The sequence below is a fragment of the Pelobates fuscus genome, chromosome 8, assembly GCF_036172605.1.
Source record: "Pelobates fuscus isolate aPelFus1 chromosome 8, aPelFus1.pri, whole genome shotgun sequence".
Taxonomy (NCBI): Eukaryota; Metazoa; Chordata; class Amphibia; order Anura; family Pelobatidae; genus Pelobates; species Pelobates fuscus.
In genome coordinates, this window is record NC_086324.1 from 145,375,531 (window position 1) to 145,400,626 (window position 25,096).

Sequence of the window (25,096 nt, forward strand, 5' to 3'; positions counted from 1 at the left end):
GACTTCTGCAGCTCTGCAGAAGCCAGATGTCGGCACAGACCACCGGAAACCCAGGTAAGAGGAGAAACTGTTGCAATTACTGGGAAATGAGCCCCCGGGTTATGATCAATAGAGTAACCCTTTAATTTACAGCTACTACAGATTTTAACAAAATGCAATTTTATTAAATCATGTTCCAGACATGTTAAATGTTTCACTGCCAGGATGTACAAAACTAAATATAGACACTGCATTAGCAATGGTGTTTAAATAACTTCATAAAGCATTAATCAGCTTTATTTACTAAACTGTGAGATGTTCGGAATTCAAAATTAATGTGACATTTTGGGCCACAAAAGTTTAATTTGAAAAATTCACCAAGGCAGCTGAATTTGTAATCAGCTACTCTAGCCAAACTTGAAATTCACTTTGAATTTTAAATGAATGAACACTTTAGGGAGTAACGCTCTACTATGTGCCATTTATTGGCGTTATTGCGACAAAAAGAGAGGTGTATTTGTCTTAAATGCTTTATAGCAAACAGATTTCCGAATGGTAACTGGTAAGCCAAACATTAAGGACAACATTCATCTATTCTTTTCTGAAAAGAGAGAAATCTCAATGTATCTTTCCTGGTAAAATGTTTTATAATAAATAAATAAATAGACCAAAATAAGAATCGTCCAATAGCAGACCACATCTGCTGGCATAACTCAGCTCCCATGTTAGATACAGCTTGCAGAGTATTATGGGAACAACACCTCAACACCAGCTGAATAGGCATTAATACCCAGCCTAGTTTAACAGGATAATAAGGACCACATTTGCCAGTGCTCAATAAGCATTAGATTTAGCAACCTCTTTTTAAAATGTAATTGCTTAGTTACCTTAACAACTACAACATACAGACTGTTATACTGAAGATAAAAAAGAAGTTTGGAACTCATTGGCATCCTGACAATCTGTAAGTCTGCTGAAGATTAAAGTCTTAGTCTGGTCTAAAAGTTACTTGCCTCGGCAAATCACCAGTAAAGTGACTACTCAAATGGAAATGAAGTGCAGTCACCCTGTTCATTACCACCCAAATACATTTCAGCCATTAAACACCGTCAAGGAACCTCACCAGTCATGGGCAATATGGACCACTATTTGCTACTGGTTGAATAAATATCTTGAGGCTTGTCGCATATATATATATGGACTTACTGAAGCTACGGGTCAAACAGATAGACCATACCTTCGTTCATTGTCATCAAGATGGGCAAAGAGCACATTTTTGGAGATCGCTTTGGCCAGTGCTGTCATTGTCTTGTAGTCCTTTGGAATAACCTGCAGATGTACAGAGAAATAATATGTTCATGTGAGTGGCTTGGGAACCAGAGCGATTCCGTGAAGAATGCAGAACGCATCCAGACTGACAAAAGGGTAGGATCTTTCGTTTCACACAAGGGTAGAATGAAGCTTTGGGAGATTAATCACCAAATTCTTTTTCACCAACATGCTATTTACTTCTCATAAGAAAACTATTATTTTATTGTTTGAGGCTGCATATGAATATTACCTTCCTGCATGGTATAATTAAACCAAGTATCGTTATATCTTTTTGGCATGGTTCTCATCGGGAAATGAGTGACCTCCAACGGTTTCATTTACTCAGCAATGCTAGCTGCATTGTTTGCGTCCATTCATGTTAGCCACCTCTGAGCCAGCTATTATTCTGTATGACCGTACCTGGACATCTTAAAAGGACCTCTCAGAATATGAATCCTTACAGCATTACATTGTTTGGATTCTGCCTGATTAGATGGACCTATGAATCAACAACTGTTCAAGCATGCAATAGGTAATTGTTGTAAACAGATTAAAAATTCTGTAACAAGACTGCATTCACTCAACGAAAGCCAAGTAGGACTGAGCTAACCCTTACTGTTATAGTCATAAGATACCAATTCCCAATATATTAAAAGGGATACTCCAATAAAAAAAAAAAAAGTGTTTTCATAAACAAAACAAAAAACTGATTTTTGGTTGGAGTAACCATTGCTTTGCTGGTATGCCGCGCTAAATTAAAGAATAAAACTAACCTCCATTCCTGCACTGAGGCCAAGTTCTCCACTCAACCTGATACTTCTCCACTGACATCATTCCATTTTCCTGGAGGTGGAGGAATGTCAGGGAGGCAGGCTGAGGAGGGAACATGGGCAGCATGGAGGTAGGCTGTGCCGCCACTGGACATCTGTCGCCAGCATGCTGTGTCAATATGCAGTGAATTAACATTAGCCACCGGGAACTTTTGTTCTGGGCTGGCTAATGATGCCCCAATGACGCTGTCGGAGTTGGAGTTACTGCTCCCGCAGCAGAGGGGTTAAACTGAACTGGAGTAACCCTTTAATCCTACCAGGATTATTTAATAAAGTGAAAATTCAAGGTAAAGTCAAAGTGAATTTCAAATTTAAGGTCAAAATAGCCAAACTAGAAAAATTATCTTTTGGTTCAGTCACTCTGGCCTTGAATTCTCACTTTAGTGAATAACTCTTTCTGTTGGATCACTCATGTCCTGAGAGGAAATTGTTTTCTCCAATGAACCAACTAAGCAATTTAGCCTGCCCTCCCCCACCACCAGGACCACCAGAAGCAGATTTTAAGAGAAGTAGCAGCCTATTGTTATAAAGAGAAAAAAAATTAAAAGGGCACCCTAAGCAATTAAACTGCTATGGTCTGCTGTAGTGGTTACGGTGCTGGAATGTACCTGCTGCTGTCCCCGGTTCTGTGTAAAACCACTCTGAGATAAAGTACTAGGAAACGTTGGCATGCTGGACTATAACCACTACAGTGGGCCGTAGTGGCTACTATGTATCCCACCATAACATTTGTGGCTGGCTGTTAATTGTACCTCCACCAGGGACTGCAAGGATCACTGTCAATTACAAGACACTGTACATGCTCAACTTTTAACTTCTATTAGCTAGTTTCTAACAGGAATCCTAAATCGGGGTGTCAGGGGTATTTAGTTAAAAAGTACATATTTATATATAGTATTATAATGGTCATTCACCTGTAAACAAAAACATTGGAACTCCTCTCATTTCTAAGCATACACAGGTAGGGGATTTTCTCATACTTTAATCTTGCAAATGACTGTAAATATATCTGTAAAGGCCTAATTCAGAGATGGGTCCAGAGATCCCTAACATGTCTTAACCTGAATATTTCAATTTCTAACCACCTGTTTCATATATCCCTTTATGTGCCCTAAGGGGCCTACACGTTCTGTGCCAACACACAGGAAAATCTTACTAAGTACATCTAACAATTGTCACTGTCTGGGAAACATACATCCTTCCTTTTTTAGACAAAGGCAGTATCCTGGGGTCATTAAAAGATTGCTCTGCAGTGACAGAGGTTAAGCAGCTCTTAAAATGGCTCTGCCAAAGGCCCTTTTTAGGTTCATGTTGCAAAGAACACATCAACTTCTTAAGATTCCAAATGTGGCTTCAATGCAGTTTTCTTTTTGCACTCATGAAATGGGTGTGCCTTCTATTTGTGCATATTGACAGGAATCAACATTTTAAAACATAATCTCCTAAATTAAGGCCTAATATTTAAAATTCACTTTGAATTCTCAACAATGTACACTTTAAAGGATCACTATAGGGTCAGGAACACAAACATGTATTCCTGACCCTATAGTGTTAACACCACCATCTAGCCCCCCTGGGCCCCTCATGCCTCCATAAATATAGTAAAAATCTTACTGTATTCAAGCCTGAAGCTGTAAATCTGCATGTTCAGAAAAACAAACAGTCTGCTGACATGTGGTAGCCTGATCCAATCACAGTGCTTCCCCATAGGATTGGCTGAGACTGACAAGGAGGCAGATCAGGGGCAGAGCCAGCATGATTCAAACACAGCCCTGGCCAATCAGCATCTCCTCATAGAGATGAATTGAATCAATGAATCTCTATGAGGAAAGTTCAGTGTCTGCATGCAGAGGGAGGAAATACTGAATCACAGGATGCTGTGCACAGTGATGCCCTGTGCTCTGCTGACAGCAGATCTGAGTGGATGGAGGCATATTATGCCTCCATCAACTCAGAAGTCCCTCTGGTTAACTCTGAGTGACTGCAGCTGGAGGTGTTCCTAGCTTTCAATGTAAACACTGTATTTTCTCAGAAAATACAGTGTTTACATTAGAAAGGCTGCAGGGAGCTATAGTTCTCACCTGAACAACCTCATTAAGCTGAAGTTGTTCAGGTGACTATAGTGTCCCTTTAATGAATACGTCAAAAAAAGTCAATGTATGTGAGGGAGTAATTGTTCACATACAATCAAATCTGGCCTCTCATTCACACTCTAATTGAACTAACATTGTTTTGATGTCTATAGTATCCCTTTAAGTGAAACTTTGTACTCTACAATGTATACAAACTATAAATATATACTTACACTTGCACTTGGAAATTTAGTTTAAAAGATATACAATCAGAATTACCTTTCTAACATAGGAAACTGCGTCCTCCTCTGTGTAGACCTCTGCACTGACTCCTCCCCTCCTACGTCGAGCCTTCACCACCGGGTTAGGAGGAGGTGGGGATATTTCGTCATCGTGAGAGTCAGACTGGGAATTTGACTTTTGCTGAGCCAAAATTTGCTTGCATTCTTCCTGTAAAAGAAAACCAATAAAGTTTAATGAGTATACCACCCAGTTCAACAGGAAGGCACCCTCCATTACATCATCAATAATTATGCAAATTGCATCAATAACTATGACTCCACCCACTCTCCAGCGTAATACTTGCCAACGTTTGCAAATATGAGATATTTCTACAGTTTGATTTACACATTATACATAACTCTTGAAAGGTGCTAAATATTTTTTATTGTTACACAAAAACGAATGAACTTAAAAATAAGAATTTGCAAGTTACATAAGTATTTATCACTTTTGATATGAACCCTCAAAGAAAATTGTGGTTCAATCAACTGCCGTTAGGATCCTCATAGTTGACGGAGCCCACCTATGTGCAATTAAAGTGCCACATTATCTCAGAATAAATACAACTGTTTTTGAAACGACAAAAAGTTTATTAGAGACCATTTCAATTATTATTATTATTGGTACTTTTTTTCATTACAATAAATGAGACAATTGCACAGTGACATAGGAACAATAGGTAGATGAGGGCCCTGCTTAAATGAGCTTACTTTTCTAAACAAACAACACCAACGGGTAGTAAAACAACCGTGTGATATCGTGCTAAAAAAAAAAAAAGCAACAATTAGAGTAGGACTAAAGTAAAATATCCCAAACTTTAAAAAAAATATTTAAATAAAAAAAAAAATAAAAGAAATGTTTCTACATAACAGACTCCCTTATTAAAAACAAAGTCGTTGTGTTGGTCCTTTATTGTATTGGTTGTATCGACCTTCTCTCTCCCAATCTTCCCCTCCTGCTCTTTCGTGGGTTTTTGGACTTCATCCTCTGTTAATAGATGGCATTGTCAGTTGGGTTTGGCTCCTACTTCTGCAACAAATGACCCAACTGTAATTAATGCTACCATTGAATATTGAATTGTGAAAAAAGCAAGGAAACATAGCACGATTCTGCCTAGAAAAAGCCATCCACCAAAGCTCAGTAACCGGATAAAAAGAAAGGCATTAGTCAAAGGAGCAACCAGGTGGCCAATGGTCACTCGGAAGAAGCAACAATGATCTGCAGCTTAGTTCAGGAAACTCTATAACATTAACCCAGATGCTCTAAAAAAACTGAGCTTAATTTACGAGTTGCGAAAAGATCGCCATTGCTGAAAAAAAAAAAAAATCTAAAACCCTCATATCATATCCCATTTTAAAGATTGTCAAAACACATGTAGGATATACGAGGTTGAGTTGCCCCAACGACTATCATTGTTGCCAAAAACTGGAGCAGCTATTGTGGAATACTAGAAGTCCACTTCCATATTAGCCGATATAGGCAACAGAGTGGACAGATTTTGCCAAGTCACTCATAAAAAGTGGAGATGACAGAACAGACTATTGGTTCTTAGAGTATCCCTGTACTATACAGTAGTATTTTTAAAATGACACTACCACCATAACTAACCTATATCCACACACTCGCAGTATCCAAGCAATCACATAACATTTTGATTTGAGCTGACAGTAAGTTTACGTTGACAGGATTGCTGAAAAGTGCGGATACATATGTCGTGGAAACTACAGCTAATAGACGTTCTATTGCAGACACACAGCCTCTATTAAAGCATTAGAACTGGCTGAACCGGCTGGAGCAACAGAGCGGATGCCATTCTTCAGAGCTCCGTGCAACAAGCGCCTAAATCACAAGACATCAGCTCCCACAAAGCCTCACCGACACCGGGGAAGACAGAACACACCTCAGGGCATCCTGCTGCACACGCCGATGCCTTTTTTCTCGCCCCGACGGGGAAACACCGCACCTGCGCTTCCAAGGCCTACCACAAACGCTATTGTGGCGAGGTTACCGGTCTTATTTCATTCATGCACTCAAAAATAAAGAATTAAAAAAAAAAAAGAACTGGCTGAACCACTTCCTGGTTTTTTGAGAGCTCACTGCAGAAACAGCAAACAATGGTAATTTGCAGCAAACGCTGAGATTTCAAGGACAATTATATTTGTATATCTTTGTATTTGAATAGTTTTTAATACATATAACTGATGTGGGATTATTTAAAAAACCTTATTGTATTTGTATTCAATAATTGCACTAACTCCATTTTAACTTTATACTGTGACAATCCTCCATTTTGTCCCCCTAACCTGACTTCTTCAATCCTCCATTTTGTCCTCATAACCTAACTTGTTCATTTTAAAATCACCTTACATGACAGAATTTCCCAGCACATCTAATACAATAGAACAAAGACTGTATTTTTTATAAAGATATGATTAACACAGGAATTGCTGACTTTTCCTTAGATTTGCAACAAAGTATAATTTGAAGGCCATGCGAACACAGTAGTAATGAAATGTTCTATTCATAAGAGACCTTGCACCTGGCCACGAGGCCTGAGATCACCGACCGTGTAAAATGACGCTCAAGACCCCTTGTCCCCCACCCGTGTCCAGAACAATCCAACCTCTTGGTGGGTGGACACGGGATTAACCACTTAGTCTTTTGAGCCAATTAATAATATTGATAGGTGGACACTAATCCCGACACTTGACAATTAATCCAATTAATGATGTTTATTTACTGATATTCTAATAAGCAATGATGACGTAAAATGTCTCTTAAAAGGACCTGCGTGTCCGCTTTTTAATCACTTGCCAATAAATTTTCTCGAAGTTATTTTAACCTGAACCTTGTGTGTCAGACTTAATTACTTCAGCGTATATACGCAATTTATTTTATTGATTTGGACAGGAACAGATAGACATTTAAACATTTTGGTTTACTGCAAAAAGTACCATAACAACTTGGCGCCCAACGTGGGGCACCGGGCTATGTCTGGCCGGTGAGCCGTCCTAAGGAAGACGCTGTTGGACGGAGGAATCCAGGGGGAAGGAAGGGAGATTGATCACCTCCAGATACACGGTAGAGACTTCTGCAGAGCCACCGGTACGTTCCGGCCCCTTTGATTGACCCGTCCACGTGTCTGTGACTGCTTCCCGGGAGGACATCAAAGACAGGTAATATCTTGCCCGGTGTCTCGTTACTCATTTGTTTACCTGCATTTTAGTCTATCTGTTGCCTGGGTGTGTTTGAATTGTGTTTGAATTGTTTGCCTGTTTCCCCATTTTGAGATAAAGGGGGGGTGGACCTGCAGGGGATTTGCCTGGGGTTCTGTCTTGCTTGTTTTCCCCTTTTTGGGATAAAGGGGGGTGGACCTGAGGGGATTTGCCTGGGTCTTCTGTTTTGTCTGTTTATCTGTTTGTATTTTGCCCCTTTTGGGATAAAGGGGGGGTGGACCCGAGGGGATTTGCCTGGGTCTTCTGTTGCCTGTTTTACTCCTTTTAGGAACCACGGTGCCGTGGTTGTAGGGAAAAAGGGGGGTTGACCTGTGGATGCGTTCCTGGGGGTCTTCTTTGCCTGTTTACCTCTTTTAGGAGCCTCGTGGCTGTGGCTGTAAGGAAAAAGGGGATTGTTGGAACTGTGGATTTTGTGTAGACTCATAATTTCCTGTGATCCTTCTCGTGACACTCTGAGAGCTTAGCTAGCCTCATTGTGCACGTGGTAACCCACAGTTTCGAGTACTGGGGCTAGTGGAATTCCAATTTTGGTAACCACTGTCCTGAGTACCGAGGCTGGGGGGATTCCAGTTTTGGTAAACCTCAGCTTCGGCTGGGGGGATTCCAGTTTTCTCTTGGTAACCGCCGCCCTGAGCGCTGGGGGCTGGTGGAATTCCAGTTTTTCTGTTTATTTGTGGTAGTGAGACTTGTAAGTGGGTTTTATAGGGGCACTACGGGGTTGAGGGAGGTGACTTTGGAGTAAGCACATGAGTAAAGGAAAGGAATTACTGTTGATTTCATTTGAACTGTGATGCATACACTGTATTTCAACTGTATTGTTGTCTTGTTTGTTTAATGAGGAGTCTCATGTACTCCTGTGTCTGTCTCTAAGGATTTTTCCTTGCCTTTCATCTTTTCTACACTTTCTATATTATTATACTATCCACTCCCATTCCTCTTAAAAGAGAAGTGATTGGTCACACACTTCTCACCTCGCTCCAATCCGTGTCTACCACCCCGGGTAGGCGGATTAAGTGACTAGTCTACGTTTTGGGAAGACGCACCTGAGAAAGTCCCAAGATTCTCGGGTGGCAGTCGAGCATTGTAGACGTTCTTGTTCAAATTTCCCTCTCTCTCTCTATATCTAGGACGCTGGTATAGGGGTAAAGGGACTATGGGACAGGATTTAGATAAGCCCAGCAAGGGCTGGTTAGCATGTGATTTGGTAGAGAACAGAGAGGGTGAAGAGATGGTTAAAGGTGTTGAAAAGATTGCAAAAGTATGTAAAATTGCTGTACCGACATGTGGGAGATTGCAACCAGAAAGTTGGCGCAAGTTACTAGCAGAAATGAAAGGCAAGCTTACAGATAATGGTTTATTAAAGACTGCTGAAGCATGGTACAGAGTAGCGAAGGCTATTCAGTTAGAAGGTTGGGTTGAGGAAGAAGTAAATCACAAAGGTGTAAAATTGTTTGTGTATCATAAAAATTGTGTTGCTGGGGTTTACCCTCAGCCAGCGCCCCAAAATGGCGCCCAGGGGATGTCCGTCCCCAAGGTTCAGTCAGCCATAGGTGATAGCCAGCTGACTATGTTCCCCACTCCCGATCCTCCCGAATCCCATCCCATCACCTCCCCTGTCTGCCCGGTCCTGAATTCTGATGGATCTTTCTTTACCCCTTCCCTTTCTCTAACGGTCCCATCATCCTCAGCCATCCCCACGCTTCCTTCCATGCCTAATCCTAACATCTCATCTGCCGCCTCCTCCCTGCAATCCCTCTCTATGGTTAATCCCCTTCCATCAGCACCCGTCCAGCTAACTACCCCTCCCTCCCATGCTACGACTCCTCTTTCTGCATCCATCCCTACTAATCCTGTCCTGTCTCTTCCGATAACCAGCTCCGCCCCAGTCCAATATCCTACCTCCTTAACCGTACCTGCCCACCCTACTCTTTTGCCCTCCCCTGCCTGGCCCTACCCCTTCCCATATCCCATGGCCCTGCCCTACCCCGGTTACCCTCCCTTTCCCCAAGCCACTCCCCAGGTTCCGGTCATGCCCAGTCCGGCCCAATCTACCCCGGAAGTGCCCATATCAAATATGGCCGCCGCTCCTTCCCTTAATCCTGAAGCAACTCCTTTCCCCGCCTCCAATATGGCGGCTCCCAGTTCAGCCCTGATGCCAGTAATTCCCGGCGACTACCTGACCCCAGGTTACGACTCGCTAGCCACCCCTGCATCTGGGGCTCATTCCCAGCCACCGACCCTTTCACCTCACGCGGGACCTGCACCGCGTAGAAGAGTCAATATCATAGAATTCGATGATGACGAGATGGACAGGGTGTCCCATGTCTCATCGGAACTTGCTGCGGGAGCCCCATCTCATCGTTCTATCGATGATCCCTTCGGCCACAAGGGTCGGGGAGAACAGGCCCCTCCTAAATATGTTGCTTTCAATCCCACTCAAGCTAGTGCTCTGATGAAATCACTCCCGGACCCAGAAAAGCAGCCCATGCCCTTCTACCGAGGGATAGTTCAAATTCAAAAGACTTATTCAGCCGCATGGCGTGATCTATTGAGCATTTGTGCTATTAAAGCAGGGGATGCATATTGGCCAAGTATGGCCCGACACCTCAGTACAGATCAGCTCAACAGTGATGTTGATTACCCCTCTGGAGTAACTTTTTGCACCCAATTAAAAGAATGGGCTAAGGACAAACTTGCAGATCAGGCTGCTGGCCTTACTGATGTTATTCAAGATAAAGGAGAATCAGTGGAAAGGTTTCATGCAAGACTGTATCAAATGTTTACAGATTTGGGGTTTGATCTTACTGACAAAATTCATTCACAAATGCTGTCAGGTGCGTTTGTCCAAGGTGTTAAGGACTCTATACGCAAGGGAATCATTGCTGCACGCCCTGAATATAAGGTTGTTCCCCTGGACACCCTACTTTTAGTTGCTAGAGGTTTGGAATCCGCTCAGACCCCAAGAAGATCCACTTCAGCGCCTCTCATGGTATCCCGCTCCACCCCAGTCCCAAAAGGTACTAGACCGGAGGAGGGGGGACATTGTTTTAATTGTGGAGCCAAGGGGCACTTTAGAAGTGACTGCCCAGAACCTAAAAAGGAGCCAAGGGAGCCCAGAAAGCCCTCCAAACCTGCCCCAGCTCCCAAAGCCACCAAACAGGTTCCGATAATTGAGGAACCAGATGATTAGGAAATTGGCAAGCCTGTGTCTGCAACCCCTGTCATGGCAGTGTCTACAGGGGATAAAGGGGGGCCACTTGCCACAGTGACTTTGCCCATTGAAGGCCACCCTACCACATTTCTAGTTGACACAGGTGCAGCCCGTAGTGTTCTGCGAGAACAAGACCTGCCAGACCCATCCTTTCTGTCAAATATTGACGTCTCTTGTGTTGGAGTGGATGGCCAGCCAAGACATAGCCCTTTAACAACTCCATTACGAGTTGGCTCTAGCCTGCTTGCTCGCTTTGTGGTATCCTCCACATGCCCAATTAACCTATTAGGTGCTGATGTTCTCTCACGCCTGCAAGCATCCATCACCTTTACCCCGGATGGGCAGGTAGAAATGTCCACACCTCTATCTGAATCAGACACCTCAGCCTTGTGCTCCTTGCCTCTAATGCTGCATTTAGAAAAGCCCCGTGAGAAAGCAGCAGAATTAAGGTCCAATTTCCCAGAGGCATTAAAAACACAGGTGCCCGCCAAGTTATGGTCCTCAGGCCCAGAGGACATAGGTCACCTAAATGTTCCCCCTGTGGTGGTAAAGCTTATTCCAGGGGCTAAATTACCAAGAAAACCACAATATCCATTAAAACCAGCACAGGCTGCTGCCATTTCTACCCACATCAAGGCACTCTTGGAGAAGGGTGCCCTAGTGAAATGCAAATCTGAATGCAACACCCCATTATTCCCTGTGAAAAAGAAAACTCCAAAAGGTGAGCCAGAGAAGTACAGGATGGTTCAGGATCTCCGTGCTGTTAATGAAGCTACCGTCCTGGACACCCCTCTTGTACCAAATCCCCATACTCTGCTCTCTGGAGTCCCACCATCTGCAAAAATTTTCACAGTCATTGACCTAGCAAATGCCTTTTTCAGTGTTCCACTGGACCCATCCTGCCAATACCTGTTTGCTTTCACCCATGAGATGCAACAGTATACCTGGACTGTCATGCCCCAAGGGGCACAAAATTCACCAAGTCAGTTTGCAAAGGCCATGGCCACCATCCTTGACCCATGGCAAGCCGAGCACCCAGAAGTTGTTCTGCTTCAGTATGTGGATGATTTGCTGCTCTGTGGAGATGATATACCCACTACTGAAAAGTGCTCAATTAGCCTGCTTTGTTATTTGGCAGAACAAGGATGCAAGGCTTCCCTCATCAAACTACAGTTCTGCCAACCCTCAGTAATTTTCCTTGGACATTGCCTATCTCAAGGTACCAGACATCTTACCCGGGACCGGGTAAGAGCCGTACTGGATATTCCAACTCCAAGAACTTCAAAATCTCTCCATGCCTTCCTAGGCCTTATTTCCTACTGCAGAGCATGGATCCCAGAGGCCTCCCTGCTCATGCAACCTCTCTATGACGCACTTAAGTCTGACCCTTTCTGTTTAACTAATGAAGCAATAGACAATTTCAATGCTCTAAAACGTGCCATTGCTTCTGCTCCTGCCTTGGGCCTGCCTGATTACTCCAAACCTTTCAAATTATTTGTCTCTGAAAGACAAGGCCATGCAACAGGAGTTCTCACCCAAACTAATGACTTAAGAGGCCGCCAAAGGCCTATTGGATATTTCTCATGTCAACTGGACATTGTGGCCAGAGGGACCCCTTCCTGTCTCAGGGCTGTTTTTGCTGCAAGAGAGCTCATAGAAAGAACCTCAGACCTGGTCCTTGGCCACCCTCTGGTTGTTTTGGCCCCTCATGACATCTCTGCCATCATCAACCAAGTCCAGCTCAAGCACGTGTCTCCTGCCAGACACCTACGCCTACAGTGTCATCTTCTTCTACCTGACAACATTTCCATCCAAAGATGTCAAGTTCTTAACCCATCCACTCTTCTTCCACTCCCTGAGGGGGGTATCTATTATGGATTTGTCACAGATGAAACCTACATTTACCTGCTTTGTGGATGTATCAAGAAAGTCATGCATCCACATTTGACATTTTATGAAGATGAGAAGCCTCTCTGTGAAGGCCCAGATTACGCCTTCTGTACCATGTGGTACAAACCAAACATTACTCCCGAACCTTGCTATGAAGATGAGCTTTACCACTGGACTGATGTGAAGCTCACTGCTCAAGATTTCTATTGTGACTCTGAAGGCAATAGCATGGTCTTGGTCCAACTACCTCAACAACTTATCTACCTCTACCGCCATTGGGATACTGCTATCCCACATATTCCTGTTACCAAATTGAAGACAAGGTCATGGAATGACCTTGGGCCCATGGCAAAGCTATGGGCCACCATGGATGAAGAACAGCTACAGGAAAATGGTATTGTCAAATACCCAACAACTGACCTTCTGGAAGCATGGCCGCGCCACTTCCTAGAAAAGGAATTCCAAGATCTGGTCATAGTGAATGATTATGACCCCGAAACACCTCATGACTGTTTTGAACAGATGAAAATGGAGACAGTACACCTACCAACTGTGCATGAGAATCCATTACAAGATCCAGATTTTACCCTGTTTGTGGACGGCTCAAGATATGCTGATGAAGAAGGAAGATACCATACAGGATATGCCGTAACCACAACAGATGAAGTTATCAAATCATCATCTTTACCGCCAGCAATGTCTGCGCAAGAAGCCGAATTACAGGCTCTGACTTCAGCATGCAAAATTTCCGAAGGAAAACGTGCCAACATCTATACAGATTCAAGATATGCTCTGGGTGTGGCACATGACTTCGGCCTAATTTGGAAGACAAGAGGATTTCTTACCACCGCCGGTACACCAGTCAAACATAGTACTGCAATTAAGGAGCTAATGGATGCCCTCCTACTCCCTGAAGAAGTGGCCGTTTTGAAGGTAAAGGCCCATGGGAAATTGGATACAGATGAAGCAAAGGGCAACCATTTGGCTGATCAGGCTGCTAAGCTAGCAGCCAGGGATTTGCAGGAAGTGGATGAAGACGTGTCCGGACAAGAAGAAGAAGAAGAAGTCCCTATTTTTACTCTGCAAACTCTTCCTACTGATTTGCGAATTTTGCGAGAACAGCAAGCTGTAGTCACTCCTGAAGAAATCCAGAAATGGAAAAAGAAAGGAGCCGTCCAAAAGGATGGAGTATATTACAACAACTTCAAATTCTGTCTCCCCAAAAACTTATATCCAGCAGTGGTCCAATGGGCACATGGGCCTGCACACTTGTCAAAGGAATTAATGGCCGCCCTCATACAGAAGTATTATGAAGCACCCGGAATCACAACATTGATCAGCAGCTTCTGTAAGGCCTGTGTCATTTGTGCAAAATGCAATCCAGGAAGACCAATCAAGGTGCCTGCAAAACACCTGGCAAAGCCCATGTACCCCTTCCAGCGAATCCAAATTGACCACATCCAAATGCCCAAGAGTGGGCCCCATGAATATGCACTAGTCATAGTGGACATGTTCTCAGGATGGCCAGAGGCCTACCCAGTGGCCAATATCACTGCAAAAACAACCGCAAGACGCCTACTTACAGAAATAGTATGTAGGTTTGGACTCCCAGAAGTCATTGAAAGTGATCAAGGCCCAGCCTTTACAGCAACAGTGACTAAAGAAATTTGGACTGCTCTAGGGGTGACCCTAGCCTTCCACACCCCTTACCACCCACAAAGTAGTGGTAAAGTAGAGCGCATGAATGGCACTCTAAAAGCCAGAATGTTAAAAATGTCACAAGAAACAAAGATGCCCTGGCCAGAAAGCCTGTCAATAGCTTTATTCAGTGTTAGGCACACACCTAGAGGGAAGCATTCACTGTCCCCATATGAGATTCTATTTGGGACAGCACCCAGACTAGGTTGTTATTATCCGCAGCAGTTACAGCTCCAATCAGATGTTTTAGTAGATTATGTAACTGAACTTGCAAGTGCCTTAAACAAAATACATGCCCAAGTTTTCTCTTCAATTCCAGATCCCGAATTGGATACAGGTGCCCATAACCTGCTCCCCGGAGATTGGGTTCTGGTCAAGAAGTTTGTGCGGAAAAATACCCTGGAACCAAGATTTGACGGTCCATTCCAAGTTCTCCTGATTACCGCAACTTCCGTCAAACTGGCCGGTAGGCCAAATTGGATCCACGCTTCCCACTGCAAGAAATCTCCTGCCCCAGAGGAAGCAGATACCGCACAAGCATGTACCTCTGGCACATCTTCTCCTTAATCAGCCTCATAAAGGCCCAACAAGTAGCCATCACCAAAGATATTAGTGGGTATACCTTCTGGTACAATTCATCATGCACCCATGTGGCTACTTACACCTTTGACTATTGTGATATTGTAGAATGCCCGTTCCCCACATCACAAATCCAGAGTATTTACAGAGATATCCCTCATTCAAAAGATCCATATGTTTGTGTAGTTGACAAGCAATGGGGGCACAATTGTAATCATTGGGGGGCGGCGGGATGGAATGCCGGGCCTGCCTGGGGTTACAAGCCAAAAAGTGCCTTATCTAAAGTAGATGATCAAGGTAGATCCCTTCTCCAGAGAATGACTTTAAGAAAGCCTGGGGGGGGTACACCAATGAAATTAATCCTTAACATTGAGCATCCAAGCCCAACGGATGCAGACCAGTATGTGATGGGAATGTATTGGAAAAAGGGTTCCTACCGTAAATTAGGGCATTTCTTCTTAAAAGATATGTGCAACTCTTCCGAGTGGCAAGGGGCCACCCATATGGTCCCTAACCCATTAAAACCTCATATCCAGACCTTTCAAGACATGATGGCCATTGCTAACCCCACCTTTGAAGATACCATGGCCGCTGAAACAGGTTTTAATGATGTAAATTTATGGTTAGAATGGATGAAATATAATGCTAATAAGCATAATAAGACTGCATGTTATGTGTGTGGTGGTGCCCGGCCTCACCTGGGTACCGTACCTCTAATCCTGCCAGTAGATATAGAGGAATGTGTTTTAAGCCTTTTTGCCTATCACTATGATTTTAACAGGTCCATATGTAGTGCATGGACAAAGGAGTATCCTCTCCTAACCAAGGATGTCAAACCCCCAGATGGTATTACCGTGTATAAAGGTAATTACACTTGTTATGCTAATTATGATGGAATTGGTAAATTCTTGGGTAACTTCTCTAAGGGGTATTGTGCTACCTACAGGAGTGTCTCTATGAACTTGTTGCAGTTTCACACCAGGTCATTAGGGGATATCTACTGGTTGTGTGGGGATTTACAGTTAAGATCCAGAATGGACAAGGAGTGGTGGGGGGAGTGTACTTTGGCTAAAGCTATTATGCCTATACATATCATCTCTGACACACACCTCAACACCCATGAGTCCAGACACACTAAGGTTAAGCGTGATGCCCCAGTAAAAGGAAGTTTTGATCCTCATGTTTATATTGATGCTATTGGGGTGCCTAGGGGGGTGCCCAATGAATTTAAAGCAAGAGATGAAGTTGCTGCAGGATTTGAATCACTTTTTGCCATAGTTACCACTAACAAGAATTTAAATTGGATCAATTACATTTATTATAATCAACAGCGTTTTGTTAATTATACCAGAGACGCCCTCCAGGGGTTGGCCGAACAGTTGCAGGCCACATCCCAAATGGCTTTCCAGAATAGAATGGCCCTAGATATGATCTTAGCCGAAAAAGGAGGGGTTTGTAAAATTTTACCTGACACCTTGACCTGTTGTACCTACATCCCAGAAAACACAGGCCCTAATGGTAAAGTTACATTAGCCATAGAAAAATTAAATGACCTGTCTATAGAGTTGAAAAGGAATTCTGGGATACAAGATCCCTGGGAAAGATGGTTTGGTTGGATGACAGGATGGCAAAAGGCTTTAATGCATATTGGTATGGCTATACTAATTTTTCTTTTTCTCTTTGCTCTTCTCTTTTGTTGTATCCTCCCATGTCTGAGAAAATCCCTCCTGAAGACTGTTGACCAAGCGGCACCCACTTTCACCCATCTCGAAGTTGATGACCAAGAGCTCCAAGACATCAACTCACCCTGTCTGCCGCTGCAAACAATCCCTTTTGTTGATAAAGTGCAGGAATTCTAGGAAGGGACTAACTTAGGGACAGCATCTGTCAGTGAATGGTAAAGACCCCGTGTTGGAGAAGTGGTGGGTTAGCTGCCATGGGATACCCATGGGTGTGAAGTGTTCGAGAGCCATACTGACGGATGAGTTAGCCTATCAGGGTCAGAACTAGGGACAGCCTTGCACTTTGCATTAACACCTAGCTAGCGGCCACAGGGTTTCTGTGCCTTTGGGTTAACACGTCTTCCTGGTACTAACTTAATAAAGTTTTTTTATCTCTTAGAATCTAACATTTCATAGGGGGGACTGATGTGGGATTATTTAAAAAACCTTATTGTATTTGTATTCAATAATTGCACTAACTCCATTTTAACTTTATACTGTGACAATCCTCCATTTTGTCCCCCTAACCTGACTTCTTCAATCCTCCATTTTGTCCTCATAACCTAACTTGTTCATTTTAAAATCACCTTACATGACAGAATTTCCCAGCACATCTAATACAATAGAACAAAGACTGTATTTTTTATAAAGATATGATTAACACAGGAATTGCTGACTTTTCCTTAGATTTGCAACAAAGTATAATTTGAAGGCCATGCGAACACAGTAGTAATGAAATGTTCTATTCATAAGAGACCTTGCACCTGGCCACGAGGCCTGAGATCACCGACCGTGTAAAATGACGCTCAAGACCCCTTGTCCCCCACCCGTGTCCAGAACAATCCAACCTCTTGGTGGGTGGACACGGGATTAACCACTTAGTCTTTTGAGCCAATTAATAATATTGATAGGTGGACACTAATCCCGACACTTGACAATTAATCCAATTAATGATGTTTATTTACTGATATTCTAATAAGCAATGATGACGTAAAATGTCTCTTAAAAGGACCTGCGTGTCCGCTTTTTAATCACTTGCCAATAAATTTTCTCGAAGTTATTTTAACCTGAACCTTGTGTGTCAGACTTAATTACTTCAGCGTATATACGCAATTTATTTTATTGATTTGGACAGGAACAGATAGACATTTAAACATTTTGGTTTACTGCAAAAAGTACCATAACATAACCATAACACTCAAAACAAAAAATAAATAAACAAAATTTAAAAAAATAAAAAATAAATAAATATATAAATTAGTTGACTACAATTCCGATCAGTATGTCTAGACAAGTGACCTTGGCACGCCAGATGTTTGTGAACTACATTTCCCATGATGCTCATGTTCTTTCAGGCTAAAAGTCTAGACTGATGTCTTGGATCTTATTACTCAACTCGTGGTCGCAGTCAGATCATTCAGATCATTTGGCATTTTACTGGAGAGTAGCATGGTTTGTTTCCGAACACTGGTCATAGAAGTTTATCTCCTCTGCTAAAATGAGTCAGTAAAGAGCTATTGAATATGATTACACACTCATATTCCCCGAGTAAATGTCAAAGCAATTTCTACGTTTTGCACTTATATGTCATAAAAAATAAAAATATTTTAGGGAATATATATTGGCTGTTAACCTTTTAAAGACCAATGTTAGGAAAATCCATGACATGCCAGTGGTCTTAAAAGGGTAAAAAAATTTATTAAAAAAAGCACCCGCAGTGAATGGAAAATTTAAAAAAGTGTGTATTACTTTATCAGTATGTATATGAGGATGATTAGCAACAACAGTATACATTTCAGAATAGTTCCTGATGGAATGAAACCAGTTACAAATTAGTGATTCCATTTAGTGACAAATATAATCTATCAAAATCATATAATGTTATATATTATGTTACAATGAGAATTGTCTGGAATATAAAATGGATTACAGGTCACATTTAAAGGGACACTGTAGCGTTAGGACAATTGTAGGAACACAGCAGTGTACTCATGTACTACTGATTAATGCATTCTGCATTTCTAAATTCCTACCACTACAATCCTGATGTCCCTTATCAGTTAGGTCACCCATCCCGGTGTTAAACTGTAAAAATTAGTTAATTAAAATAAAATAAATGACCAAGTGTTCCTTGGCGCTGCCACAACCTCCTCCTCAGGTTGTATCATTATGGAAGCTTCAAACCAGGATGACGGCCTAATCCAATGCTCCTCACATAAGAGCATTAGAGACCTCAGGCGTCATGGTATGTTACGGTATGAAAATCAGGAAGTAAAATGCCTGGCTTTCATTCCCGGAGGGCTTAGAGGCATGGCTTGAAGCCGTTCTTCCAAGCCCTTGAATTAGTGAACTAAAGGATTTTGCGGGTGGGGAGGGGGAGGGTGGGAGAACTGCAGGCACTATAACAACTTCAATAAATTTACGTTGTTAAAGTTCCTACAGTGTCCCTTTAAGGCCAATACAGTTAAAATGAAAACAGAATTGACTTGGAGATTTGTTTCTAATTTGACTACTTCAGCCTAAAGTTTGAAAGTCACTCTGAATTCAGAGTAAATTTAATTTTAGCGAGTAAACTGTAAATGTTTAAGCATGCACTCACACTGGAAGGAATAACATAAGAGACCGGAAATTGTAGGTTGGCTAATGAAAGGATATAAAATTACTAATGTATTTGAATTATACTGCAATTGTTTTCAATATATAAATGGGAAAAAGCATTAATCAACGGTGCATAAACACTTCTACTGTTATACTGTATAACGTTATACCACCTAAGCTGGTAGGACAAGCTATGCATACACAACTATTCCTTTAAACATAACTTATGATTTTACCCAAAACTTTATATTATGTCCTTTTGTAAATCTATTTTTTTTTTTTTTTTTTTTTTAAAACATGTTTGTGAGATTGTTAAATACATCATTGTTACATTATTGTCTCTTATGCATAATACATCAATTTACCAATATGCAACAGACCACCTCTTCCTGATTGGCTACCCATTTTAATTTTTTTAAACTTTGTAAACTGGCTTCATATACTGAAATAAGAAAACAGCAGGTTAGTAGTGAGCGTCAAATGATTTTAGAGTTGGCTGACCGCATCATGCCTTTTTTAAAGAAGAAAACTACATCAGAGACATGGAGAGTGTCATAAAAATATATCGAAAAAATATACAGAAATACAGCAAACTAATTTCTACTCAATGCAGCCCTGCAGTGTGTATTTTTGTCTACTTTTAGCAACCATAATAAGTATTCTTCCTATAATGAGTTAATGAGTGTGGTGGTGAGTAATGTCGAGAATTTATTCCAATTTATTACTATAAAGGCCTTTCAAATTACTGTGCTTTAAAAAAAAAGTGGATTTTTTTTTCCATGTACTACTGATTAATGTAAAGATTTTCCAAAGACGGGCTTGATCTAAGTAAAAACAGTCATGTAAAACCTAATATAACGTGATTCTACACATAAAAATCGAAATTCTTCAAAAACTGTCTGTATGGGAACTTCAGCGATATATTCTCGCATGTGTATACAGCTGAATTCCATTGCAAGCACGGCTACTGAAAATGCTAAACATTTCAATATAATGACAAACATATCACAGACAGACAATAAATCTCACATACTGTAAAAATATCAAGACAATAAACGCAACGGCTCAAGTTACCATGAGATTCAGTTTGTACTGAAAGTCTAAGCTCCCTAAATGAACAGCAGACGAAAAATTGCTAGTTTTTTGCATAAACGGTTCTTTTTTCCTATTTCCATCTGAACGCCACGGCCAGATAGGTCATATCCAGGGATGATTTCTGTGGCGAAACCAACCTCGCCACTGGGCCCTGGAGGAGCCTGTTTGCTAGCCTCCTACCTACTGACTATGGCCCCTGGGTTATTTGGGGCATATTGTACTGTATATTGCTGCTACTGGCCCTTTTAACAGCATCTATGGACATATTGGGACTTTTGGGACTACTGTCCCTTTAAGACTGTGCTACATATTCTAGTGTACTGCCTGTAATATTATATGTGTATTTGTGTGTTAAGTTTAACCTGGGATATGTATGCAGCATTCACCTGATTGTTCGGTAGAATCACTCCATTCATTATATTGAGTGAAACTACCGAACAACCAGACCACCCAGGAATAAGTGTGCCTCCAATTACAGTTTGCAACAATGTTGCAAACGGGTAATTGGCAATCAGTGTAATGTATTCTTTGTCCTCTGGGTGGCCGCCATTCGGGAAACAAACACGTGGCGGCGGCCATCTTAAACTACCGAACAGCGGTGTTTTGCCGTCGAGTGTCTGGAACTAAAATCGGACACTTGATTAGGCAAACACCGCTGAGACCTCCATACTTCCAGAAATTCGGATAGAAACTACCGAATGACCCGCCGTTCGGTAGAAAGAACCACACAAACAAGGGAATTCATTCAAACCCTCTCCAGGCTCTATAACACAGGAAATTCGCCTGTTTTCATTCCCTTGTTTGTGACCGACCGCAGGGCCAAAATGCATGGAACTGTTTTCGGATACTTTGCCCATGCGGTCGGTCAAATCTTTGGAGCCCCGTGTCTCCCGAGCCGTTCATCCGAATTACTTGAATTTTGAATATGTTGTCCCCCTGAATGGGGGCTATCCGGCGATGCTGGATTTGGGGGTGTGCCCCCGGTTTTTGGGGTGCATCCAGGAATTGGGGAAAAGTGTGTACCGGATAATTGAGTTTAATGTTATCTGAGGGGAGGGGATGTGTGGGCTGAACCATGTATGTGATTGGTTATTTTATGCCTCCCCCTGGGTGTGGCCTGTATGTGGATTAGTGTAATAAAAGCCAGGCTGGATGAGCCAGTCCAGAGTTCCTGTTTTAACCTCAAAGTGATGTGTCGTCTCATTATTGGGGGAAGGATTTATTGTATGCTGTTCCAGTTGACTGCTAGGGGTACAAGCCTATTCGTATGGTTCCTATTCAATGGTCTACAGCATTCATACGCTTGGGAGAATTTAAAGGTTTCTTGGATTCGGTGATTATGGTGTCTGCCAGAGTGCTTGGAGCCCTCAGGAAGCACTAGGAGCATCCATTAACGGAGGTACTCAGTCGGGGTGCCAGGTGGTCCGTTACATTGGTGGCAGCGGTGGGATGGCGTCCTAGTGTGAGGTAAAGCAGCTCGGAGACACAGTTCGTTTGGATTTACAAATTGAGGGCAACGCTAGCAGTCGTGCAGCGCCCCTGGGAGCAGACAAGTATGGAAGGTTCTGGCTCTGGAGATGATTGGCTGGCCGAGGTGAGGCAGCGAGTGGCTGAGTATGGGGATGATATACCCATGGAGACACGCCGGGTGATCTGGAACCAGGTCATGGCCGAGCGAAACACAAGGCTGGACCGAGAATTCCGGTTGGCAAAAGAGAGGAAGTATGCTCAGCAGCAGGAGCGTTACAGCAGCCGGGTAGAGGCTGCATCCGAGGAGGTTAGCCGTCTTTCCCTGAGGCGGCGGGAGGAACCCGAAGTGGGGGTCCTCATAGACTGGTCCTGTGAGGAACCACAACAGGCAGGTAGAGATGGGACCAAGGTCACTCCACCGGGATGCTGGGCAGCCGGCCCAGATCCCCAGCAGCAGCCAGAGTTGCCAGGTGGGGAAGCAGGTGGCCCTTACTCACAAATGTTGAGGGGCCTCACGGATTGGTCCTGGGAAGACCCACCGATGGCAGGTGGAGATGGGACTGCGGTCTCTCTACCGGCCCTACAGGGATGCTGGGCAGTTGGCCCAGATCCCCAGCGGCAGTGTGTGTTACAGGGAGCTGAAGGTGCCGTTCTTGCTCCCCAGCGGCAGTCTACGGTGCAGGGAGAGGAGCCTGTCATCCCCTCTCCCCAGCGGTTGAAGGTGTGTAAGGGAGAGGAGTTTGTTATTCCCTCTCCCCAGCGGCAGCACAGCTCACCAAGGGGAGACAGTAAGCCCCTCACCAGCGCAGATGGGACCGTGGTCTCTGCGCCCAAGCTACAGGGAGCTGAAGGGGCCGTCCTCCCTCCCCAGTGGCAGTGTGATTTGTTGGGAATTGGGAGCCCAGTCTCCATTCCCCAGCGGCAGGCTGAGTTACAGGGGGCAGAGGTAGTTGGTCCTACCCCCCAGCAGCAGAGTGATATACCGGGAAGGCAGTGTGAAGTGCAGGGAGAGGAGAGCAGCGTCCTCCCTCCCCAGCGGAAGGCTGAGTTACAGGGGGCAGAGGTAGTTGGTCCTACCCCCCAGCAGCAGCGTGATTTTTTGGGAATAGAGAGCCCAGTCTCTATTCCCCAGCAGCAGGACACTGAATTGGGAGGAGAGACAGTCGGTCTCCCTCCACAAAGACTGAAAGTAGGCATAGGAGAGGAGATTGTTACCTCCTCTCCCCAGCGGCAGATCATCAATGGGCAGAGTGTTCTAATGGGAGAGGAGATTGTTACCACCTCTCCCCAGCAGCAGATCATCAATGGGCAGAGTGTTCTAATGGGAGAAGAGCTGGTTACCACCTCTCCCCAGCGGCAGCTTAATGTACCAGGGGGAGACTGTAAGCCCCACACCTGTGCAGATGGGACCGTGGTCTCTGCACTTCCAGCACAGGGGGTAGGGACGGTCGGTCCTGCCCCCCCACAACAGGGCTGTTTAGCCAAAGGGGAGACAGTCTGTCTCCAGCAGCAGAGCTGTGTAACTAAAGGGGAGACAGTCGGTCTCCAGCAGCAGAGCTGTGTAACTCAAGGGGAGACAGTCGGTCTCCAGCAGCAGAGCTGCGCAGCTAAAGGGGAGACAGTCGGTCTCCAGCAACCAGGCTCCAACCAGACTACTCCTGTAGTAGTGCTGGCACCAGGGCAGAGTACCGCTGGTCTCTGCCCACTCAGCAACCCACCAAAACAGCCTACCAGTCCCCCACACAGCCGGGGTGAGGCACCTGGACCTGGACAAGTTTTTCCATTACTCAGGTGTAGTAACCATTCATTGTGGGGGGACTGTACTGCTGTTTCTGTTTTGTGGGTGGGCTGCTGGACTAACAAGGGCACTGACCGGCAAGAGGTCAGGTACCCTGTTAGTATGTTTGGAAAAGGGGAGAAATGTGGCGAAACCAACCTCGCCACTGGGCCCTGGAGGAGCCTGTTTGCTAGCCTCCTACCTACTGACTATGGCCCCTGGGTTATTTGGGGCATATTGTACTGTATATTGCTGCTACTGGCCCTTTTAACAGCATCTATGGACATATTGGGACTTTTGGGACTACTGTCCCTTTAAGACTGTGCTACATATTCTAGTGTACTGCCTGTAATATTATATGTGTATTTGTGTGTTAAGTTTAACCTGGGATATGTATGCAGCATTCACCTGATTGTTCGGTAGAATCACTCCATTCATTATATTGAGTGAAACTACCGAACAACCAGACCACCCAGGAATAAGTGTGCCTCCAATTACAGTTTGCAACAATGTTGCAAACGGGTAATTGGCAATCAGTGTAATGTATTCTTTGTCCTCTGGGTGGCCGCCATTCGGGAAACAAACACGTGGCGGCGGCCATCTTAAACTACCGAACAGCGGTGTTTTGCCGTCGAGTGTCTGGAACTAAAATCGGACACTTGATTAGGCAAACACCGCTGAGACCTCCATACTTCCAGAAATTCGGATAGAAACTACCGAATGACCCGCCGTTCGGTAGAAAGAACCACACAAACAAGGGAATTCATTCAAACCCTCTCCAGGCTCTATAACACAGGAAATTCGCCTGTTTTCATTCCCTTGTTTGTGACCGACCGCAGGGCCAAAATGCATGGAACTGTTTTCGGATACTTTGCCCATGCGGTCGGTCAAATCTTTGGAGCCCCGTGTCTCCCGAGCCGTTCATCCGAATTACTTGAATTTTGAATATGTTGTCCCCCTGAATGGGGGCTATCCGGCGATGCTGGATTTGGGGGTGTGCCCCCGGTTTTTGGGGTGCATCCAGGAATTGGGGAAAAGTGTGTACCGGATAATTGAGTTTAATGTTATCTGAGGGGAGGGGATGTGTGGGCTGAACCATGTATGTGATTGGTTATTTTATGCCTCCCCCTGGGTGTGGCCTGTATGTGGATTAGTGTAATAAAAGCCAGGCTGGATGAGCCAGTCCAGAGTTCCTGTTTTAACCTCAAAGTGATGTGTCGTCTCATTATTGGGGGAAGGATTTATTGTATGCTGTTCCAGTTGACTGCTAGGGGTACAAGCCTATTCGTATGGTTCCTATTCAATGGTCTACAGCATTCATACGCTTGGGAGAATTTAAAGGTTTCT

At 43.8% G+C, this 25,096-nt stretch overlaps 1 protein-coding gene across 1 annotated transcript in view; it reads right to left on the reverse strand.

Moving 5' to 3' along the window:
• The window catches only part of PRKAR1B (protein kinase cAMP-dependent type I regulatory subunit beta), a 219,330-nt gene that overhangs the window by 158,687 nt on the left and 35,547 nt on the right, over nucleotides 1-25,096 (reverse strand). Inside the window, exons 3-4 of the mRNA XM_063430384.1 lie at nucleotides 4,472-4,642; nucleotides 1,217-1,308 (exon numbers count right to left, since the gene is read on the reverse strand). Of these exons, the coding sequence (XP_063286454.1) occupies nucleotides 1,217-1,308; nucleotides 4,472-4,642 (263 nt within the window). The remainder of the gene's footprint in view (nucleotides 1-1,216; nucleotides 1,309-4,471; nucleotides 4,643-25,096) is intronic.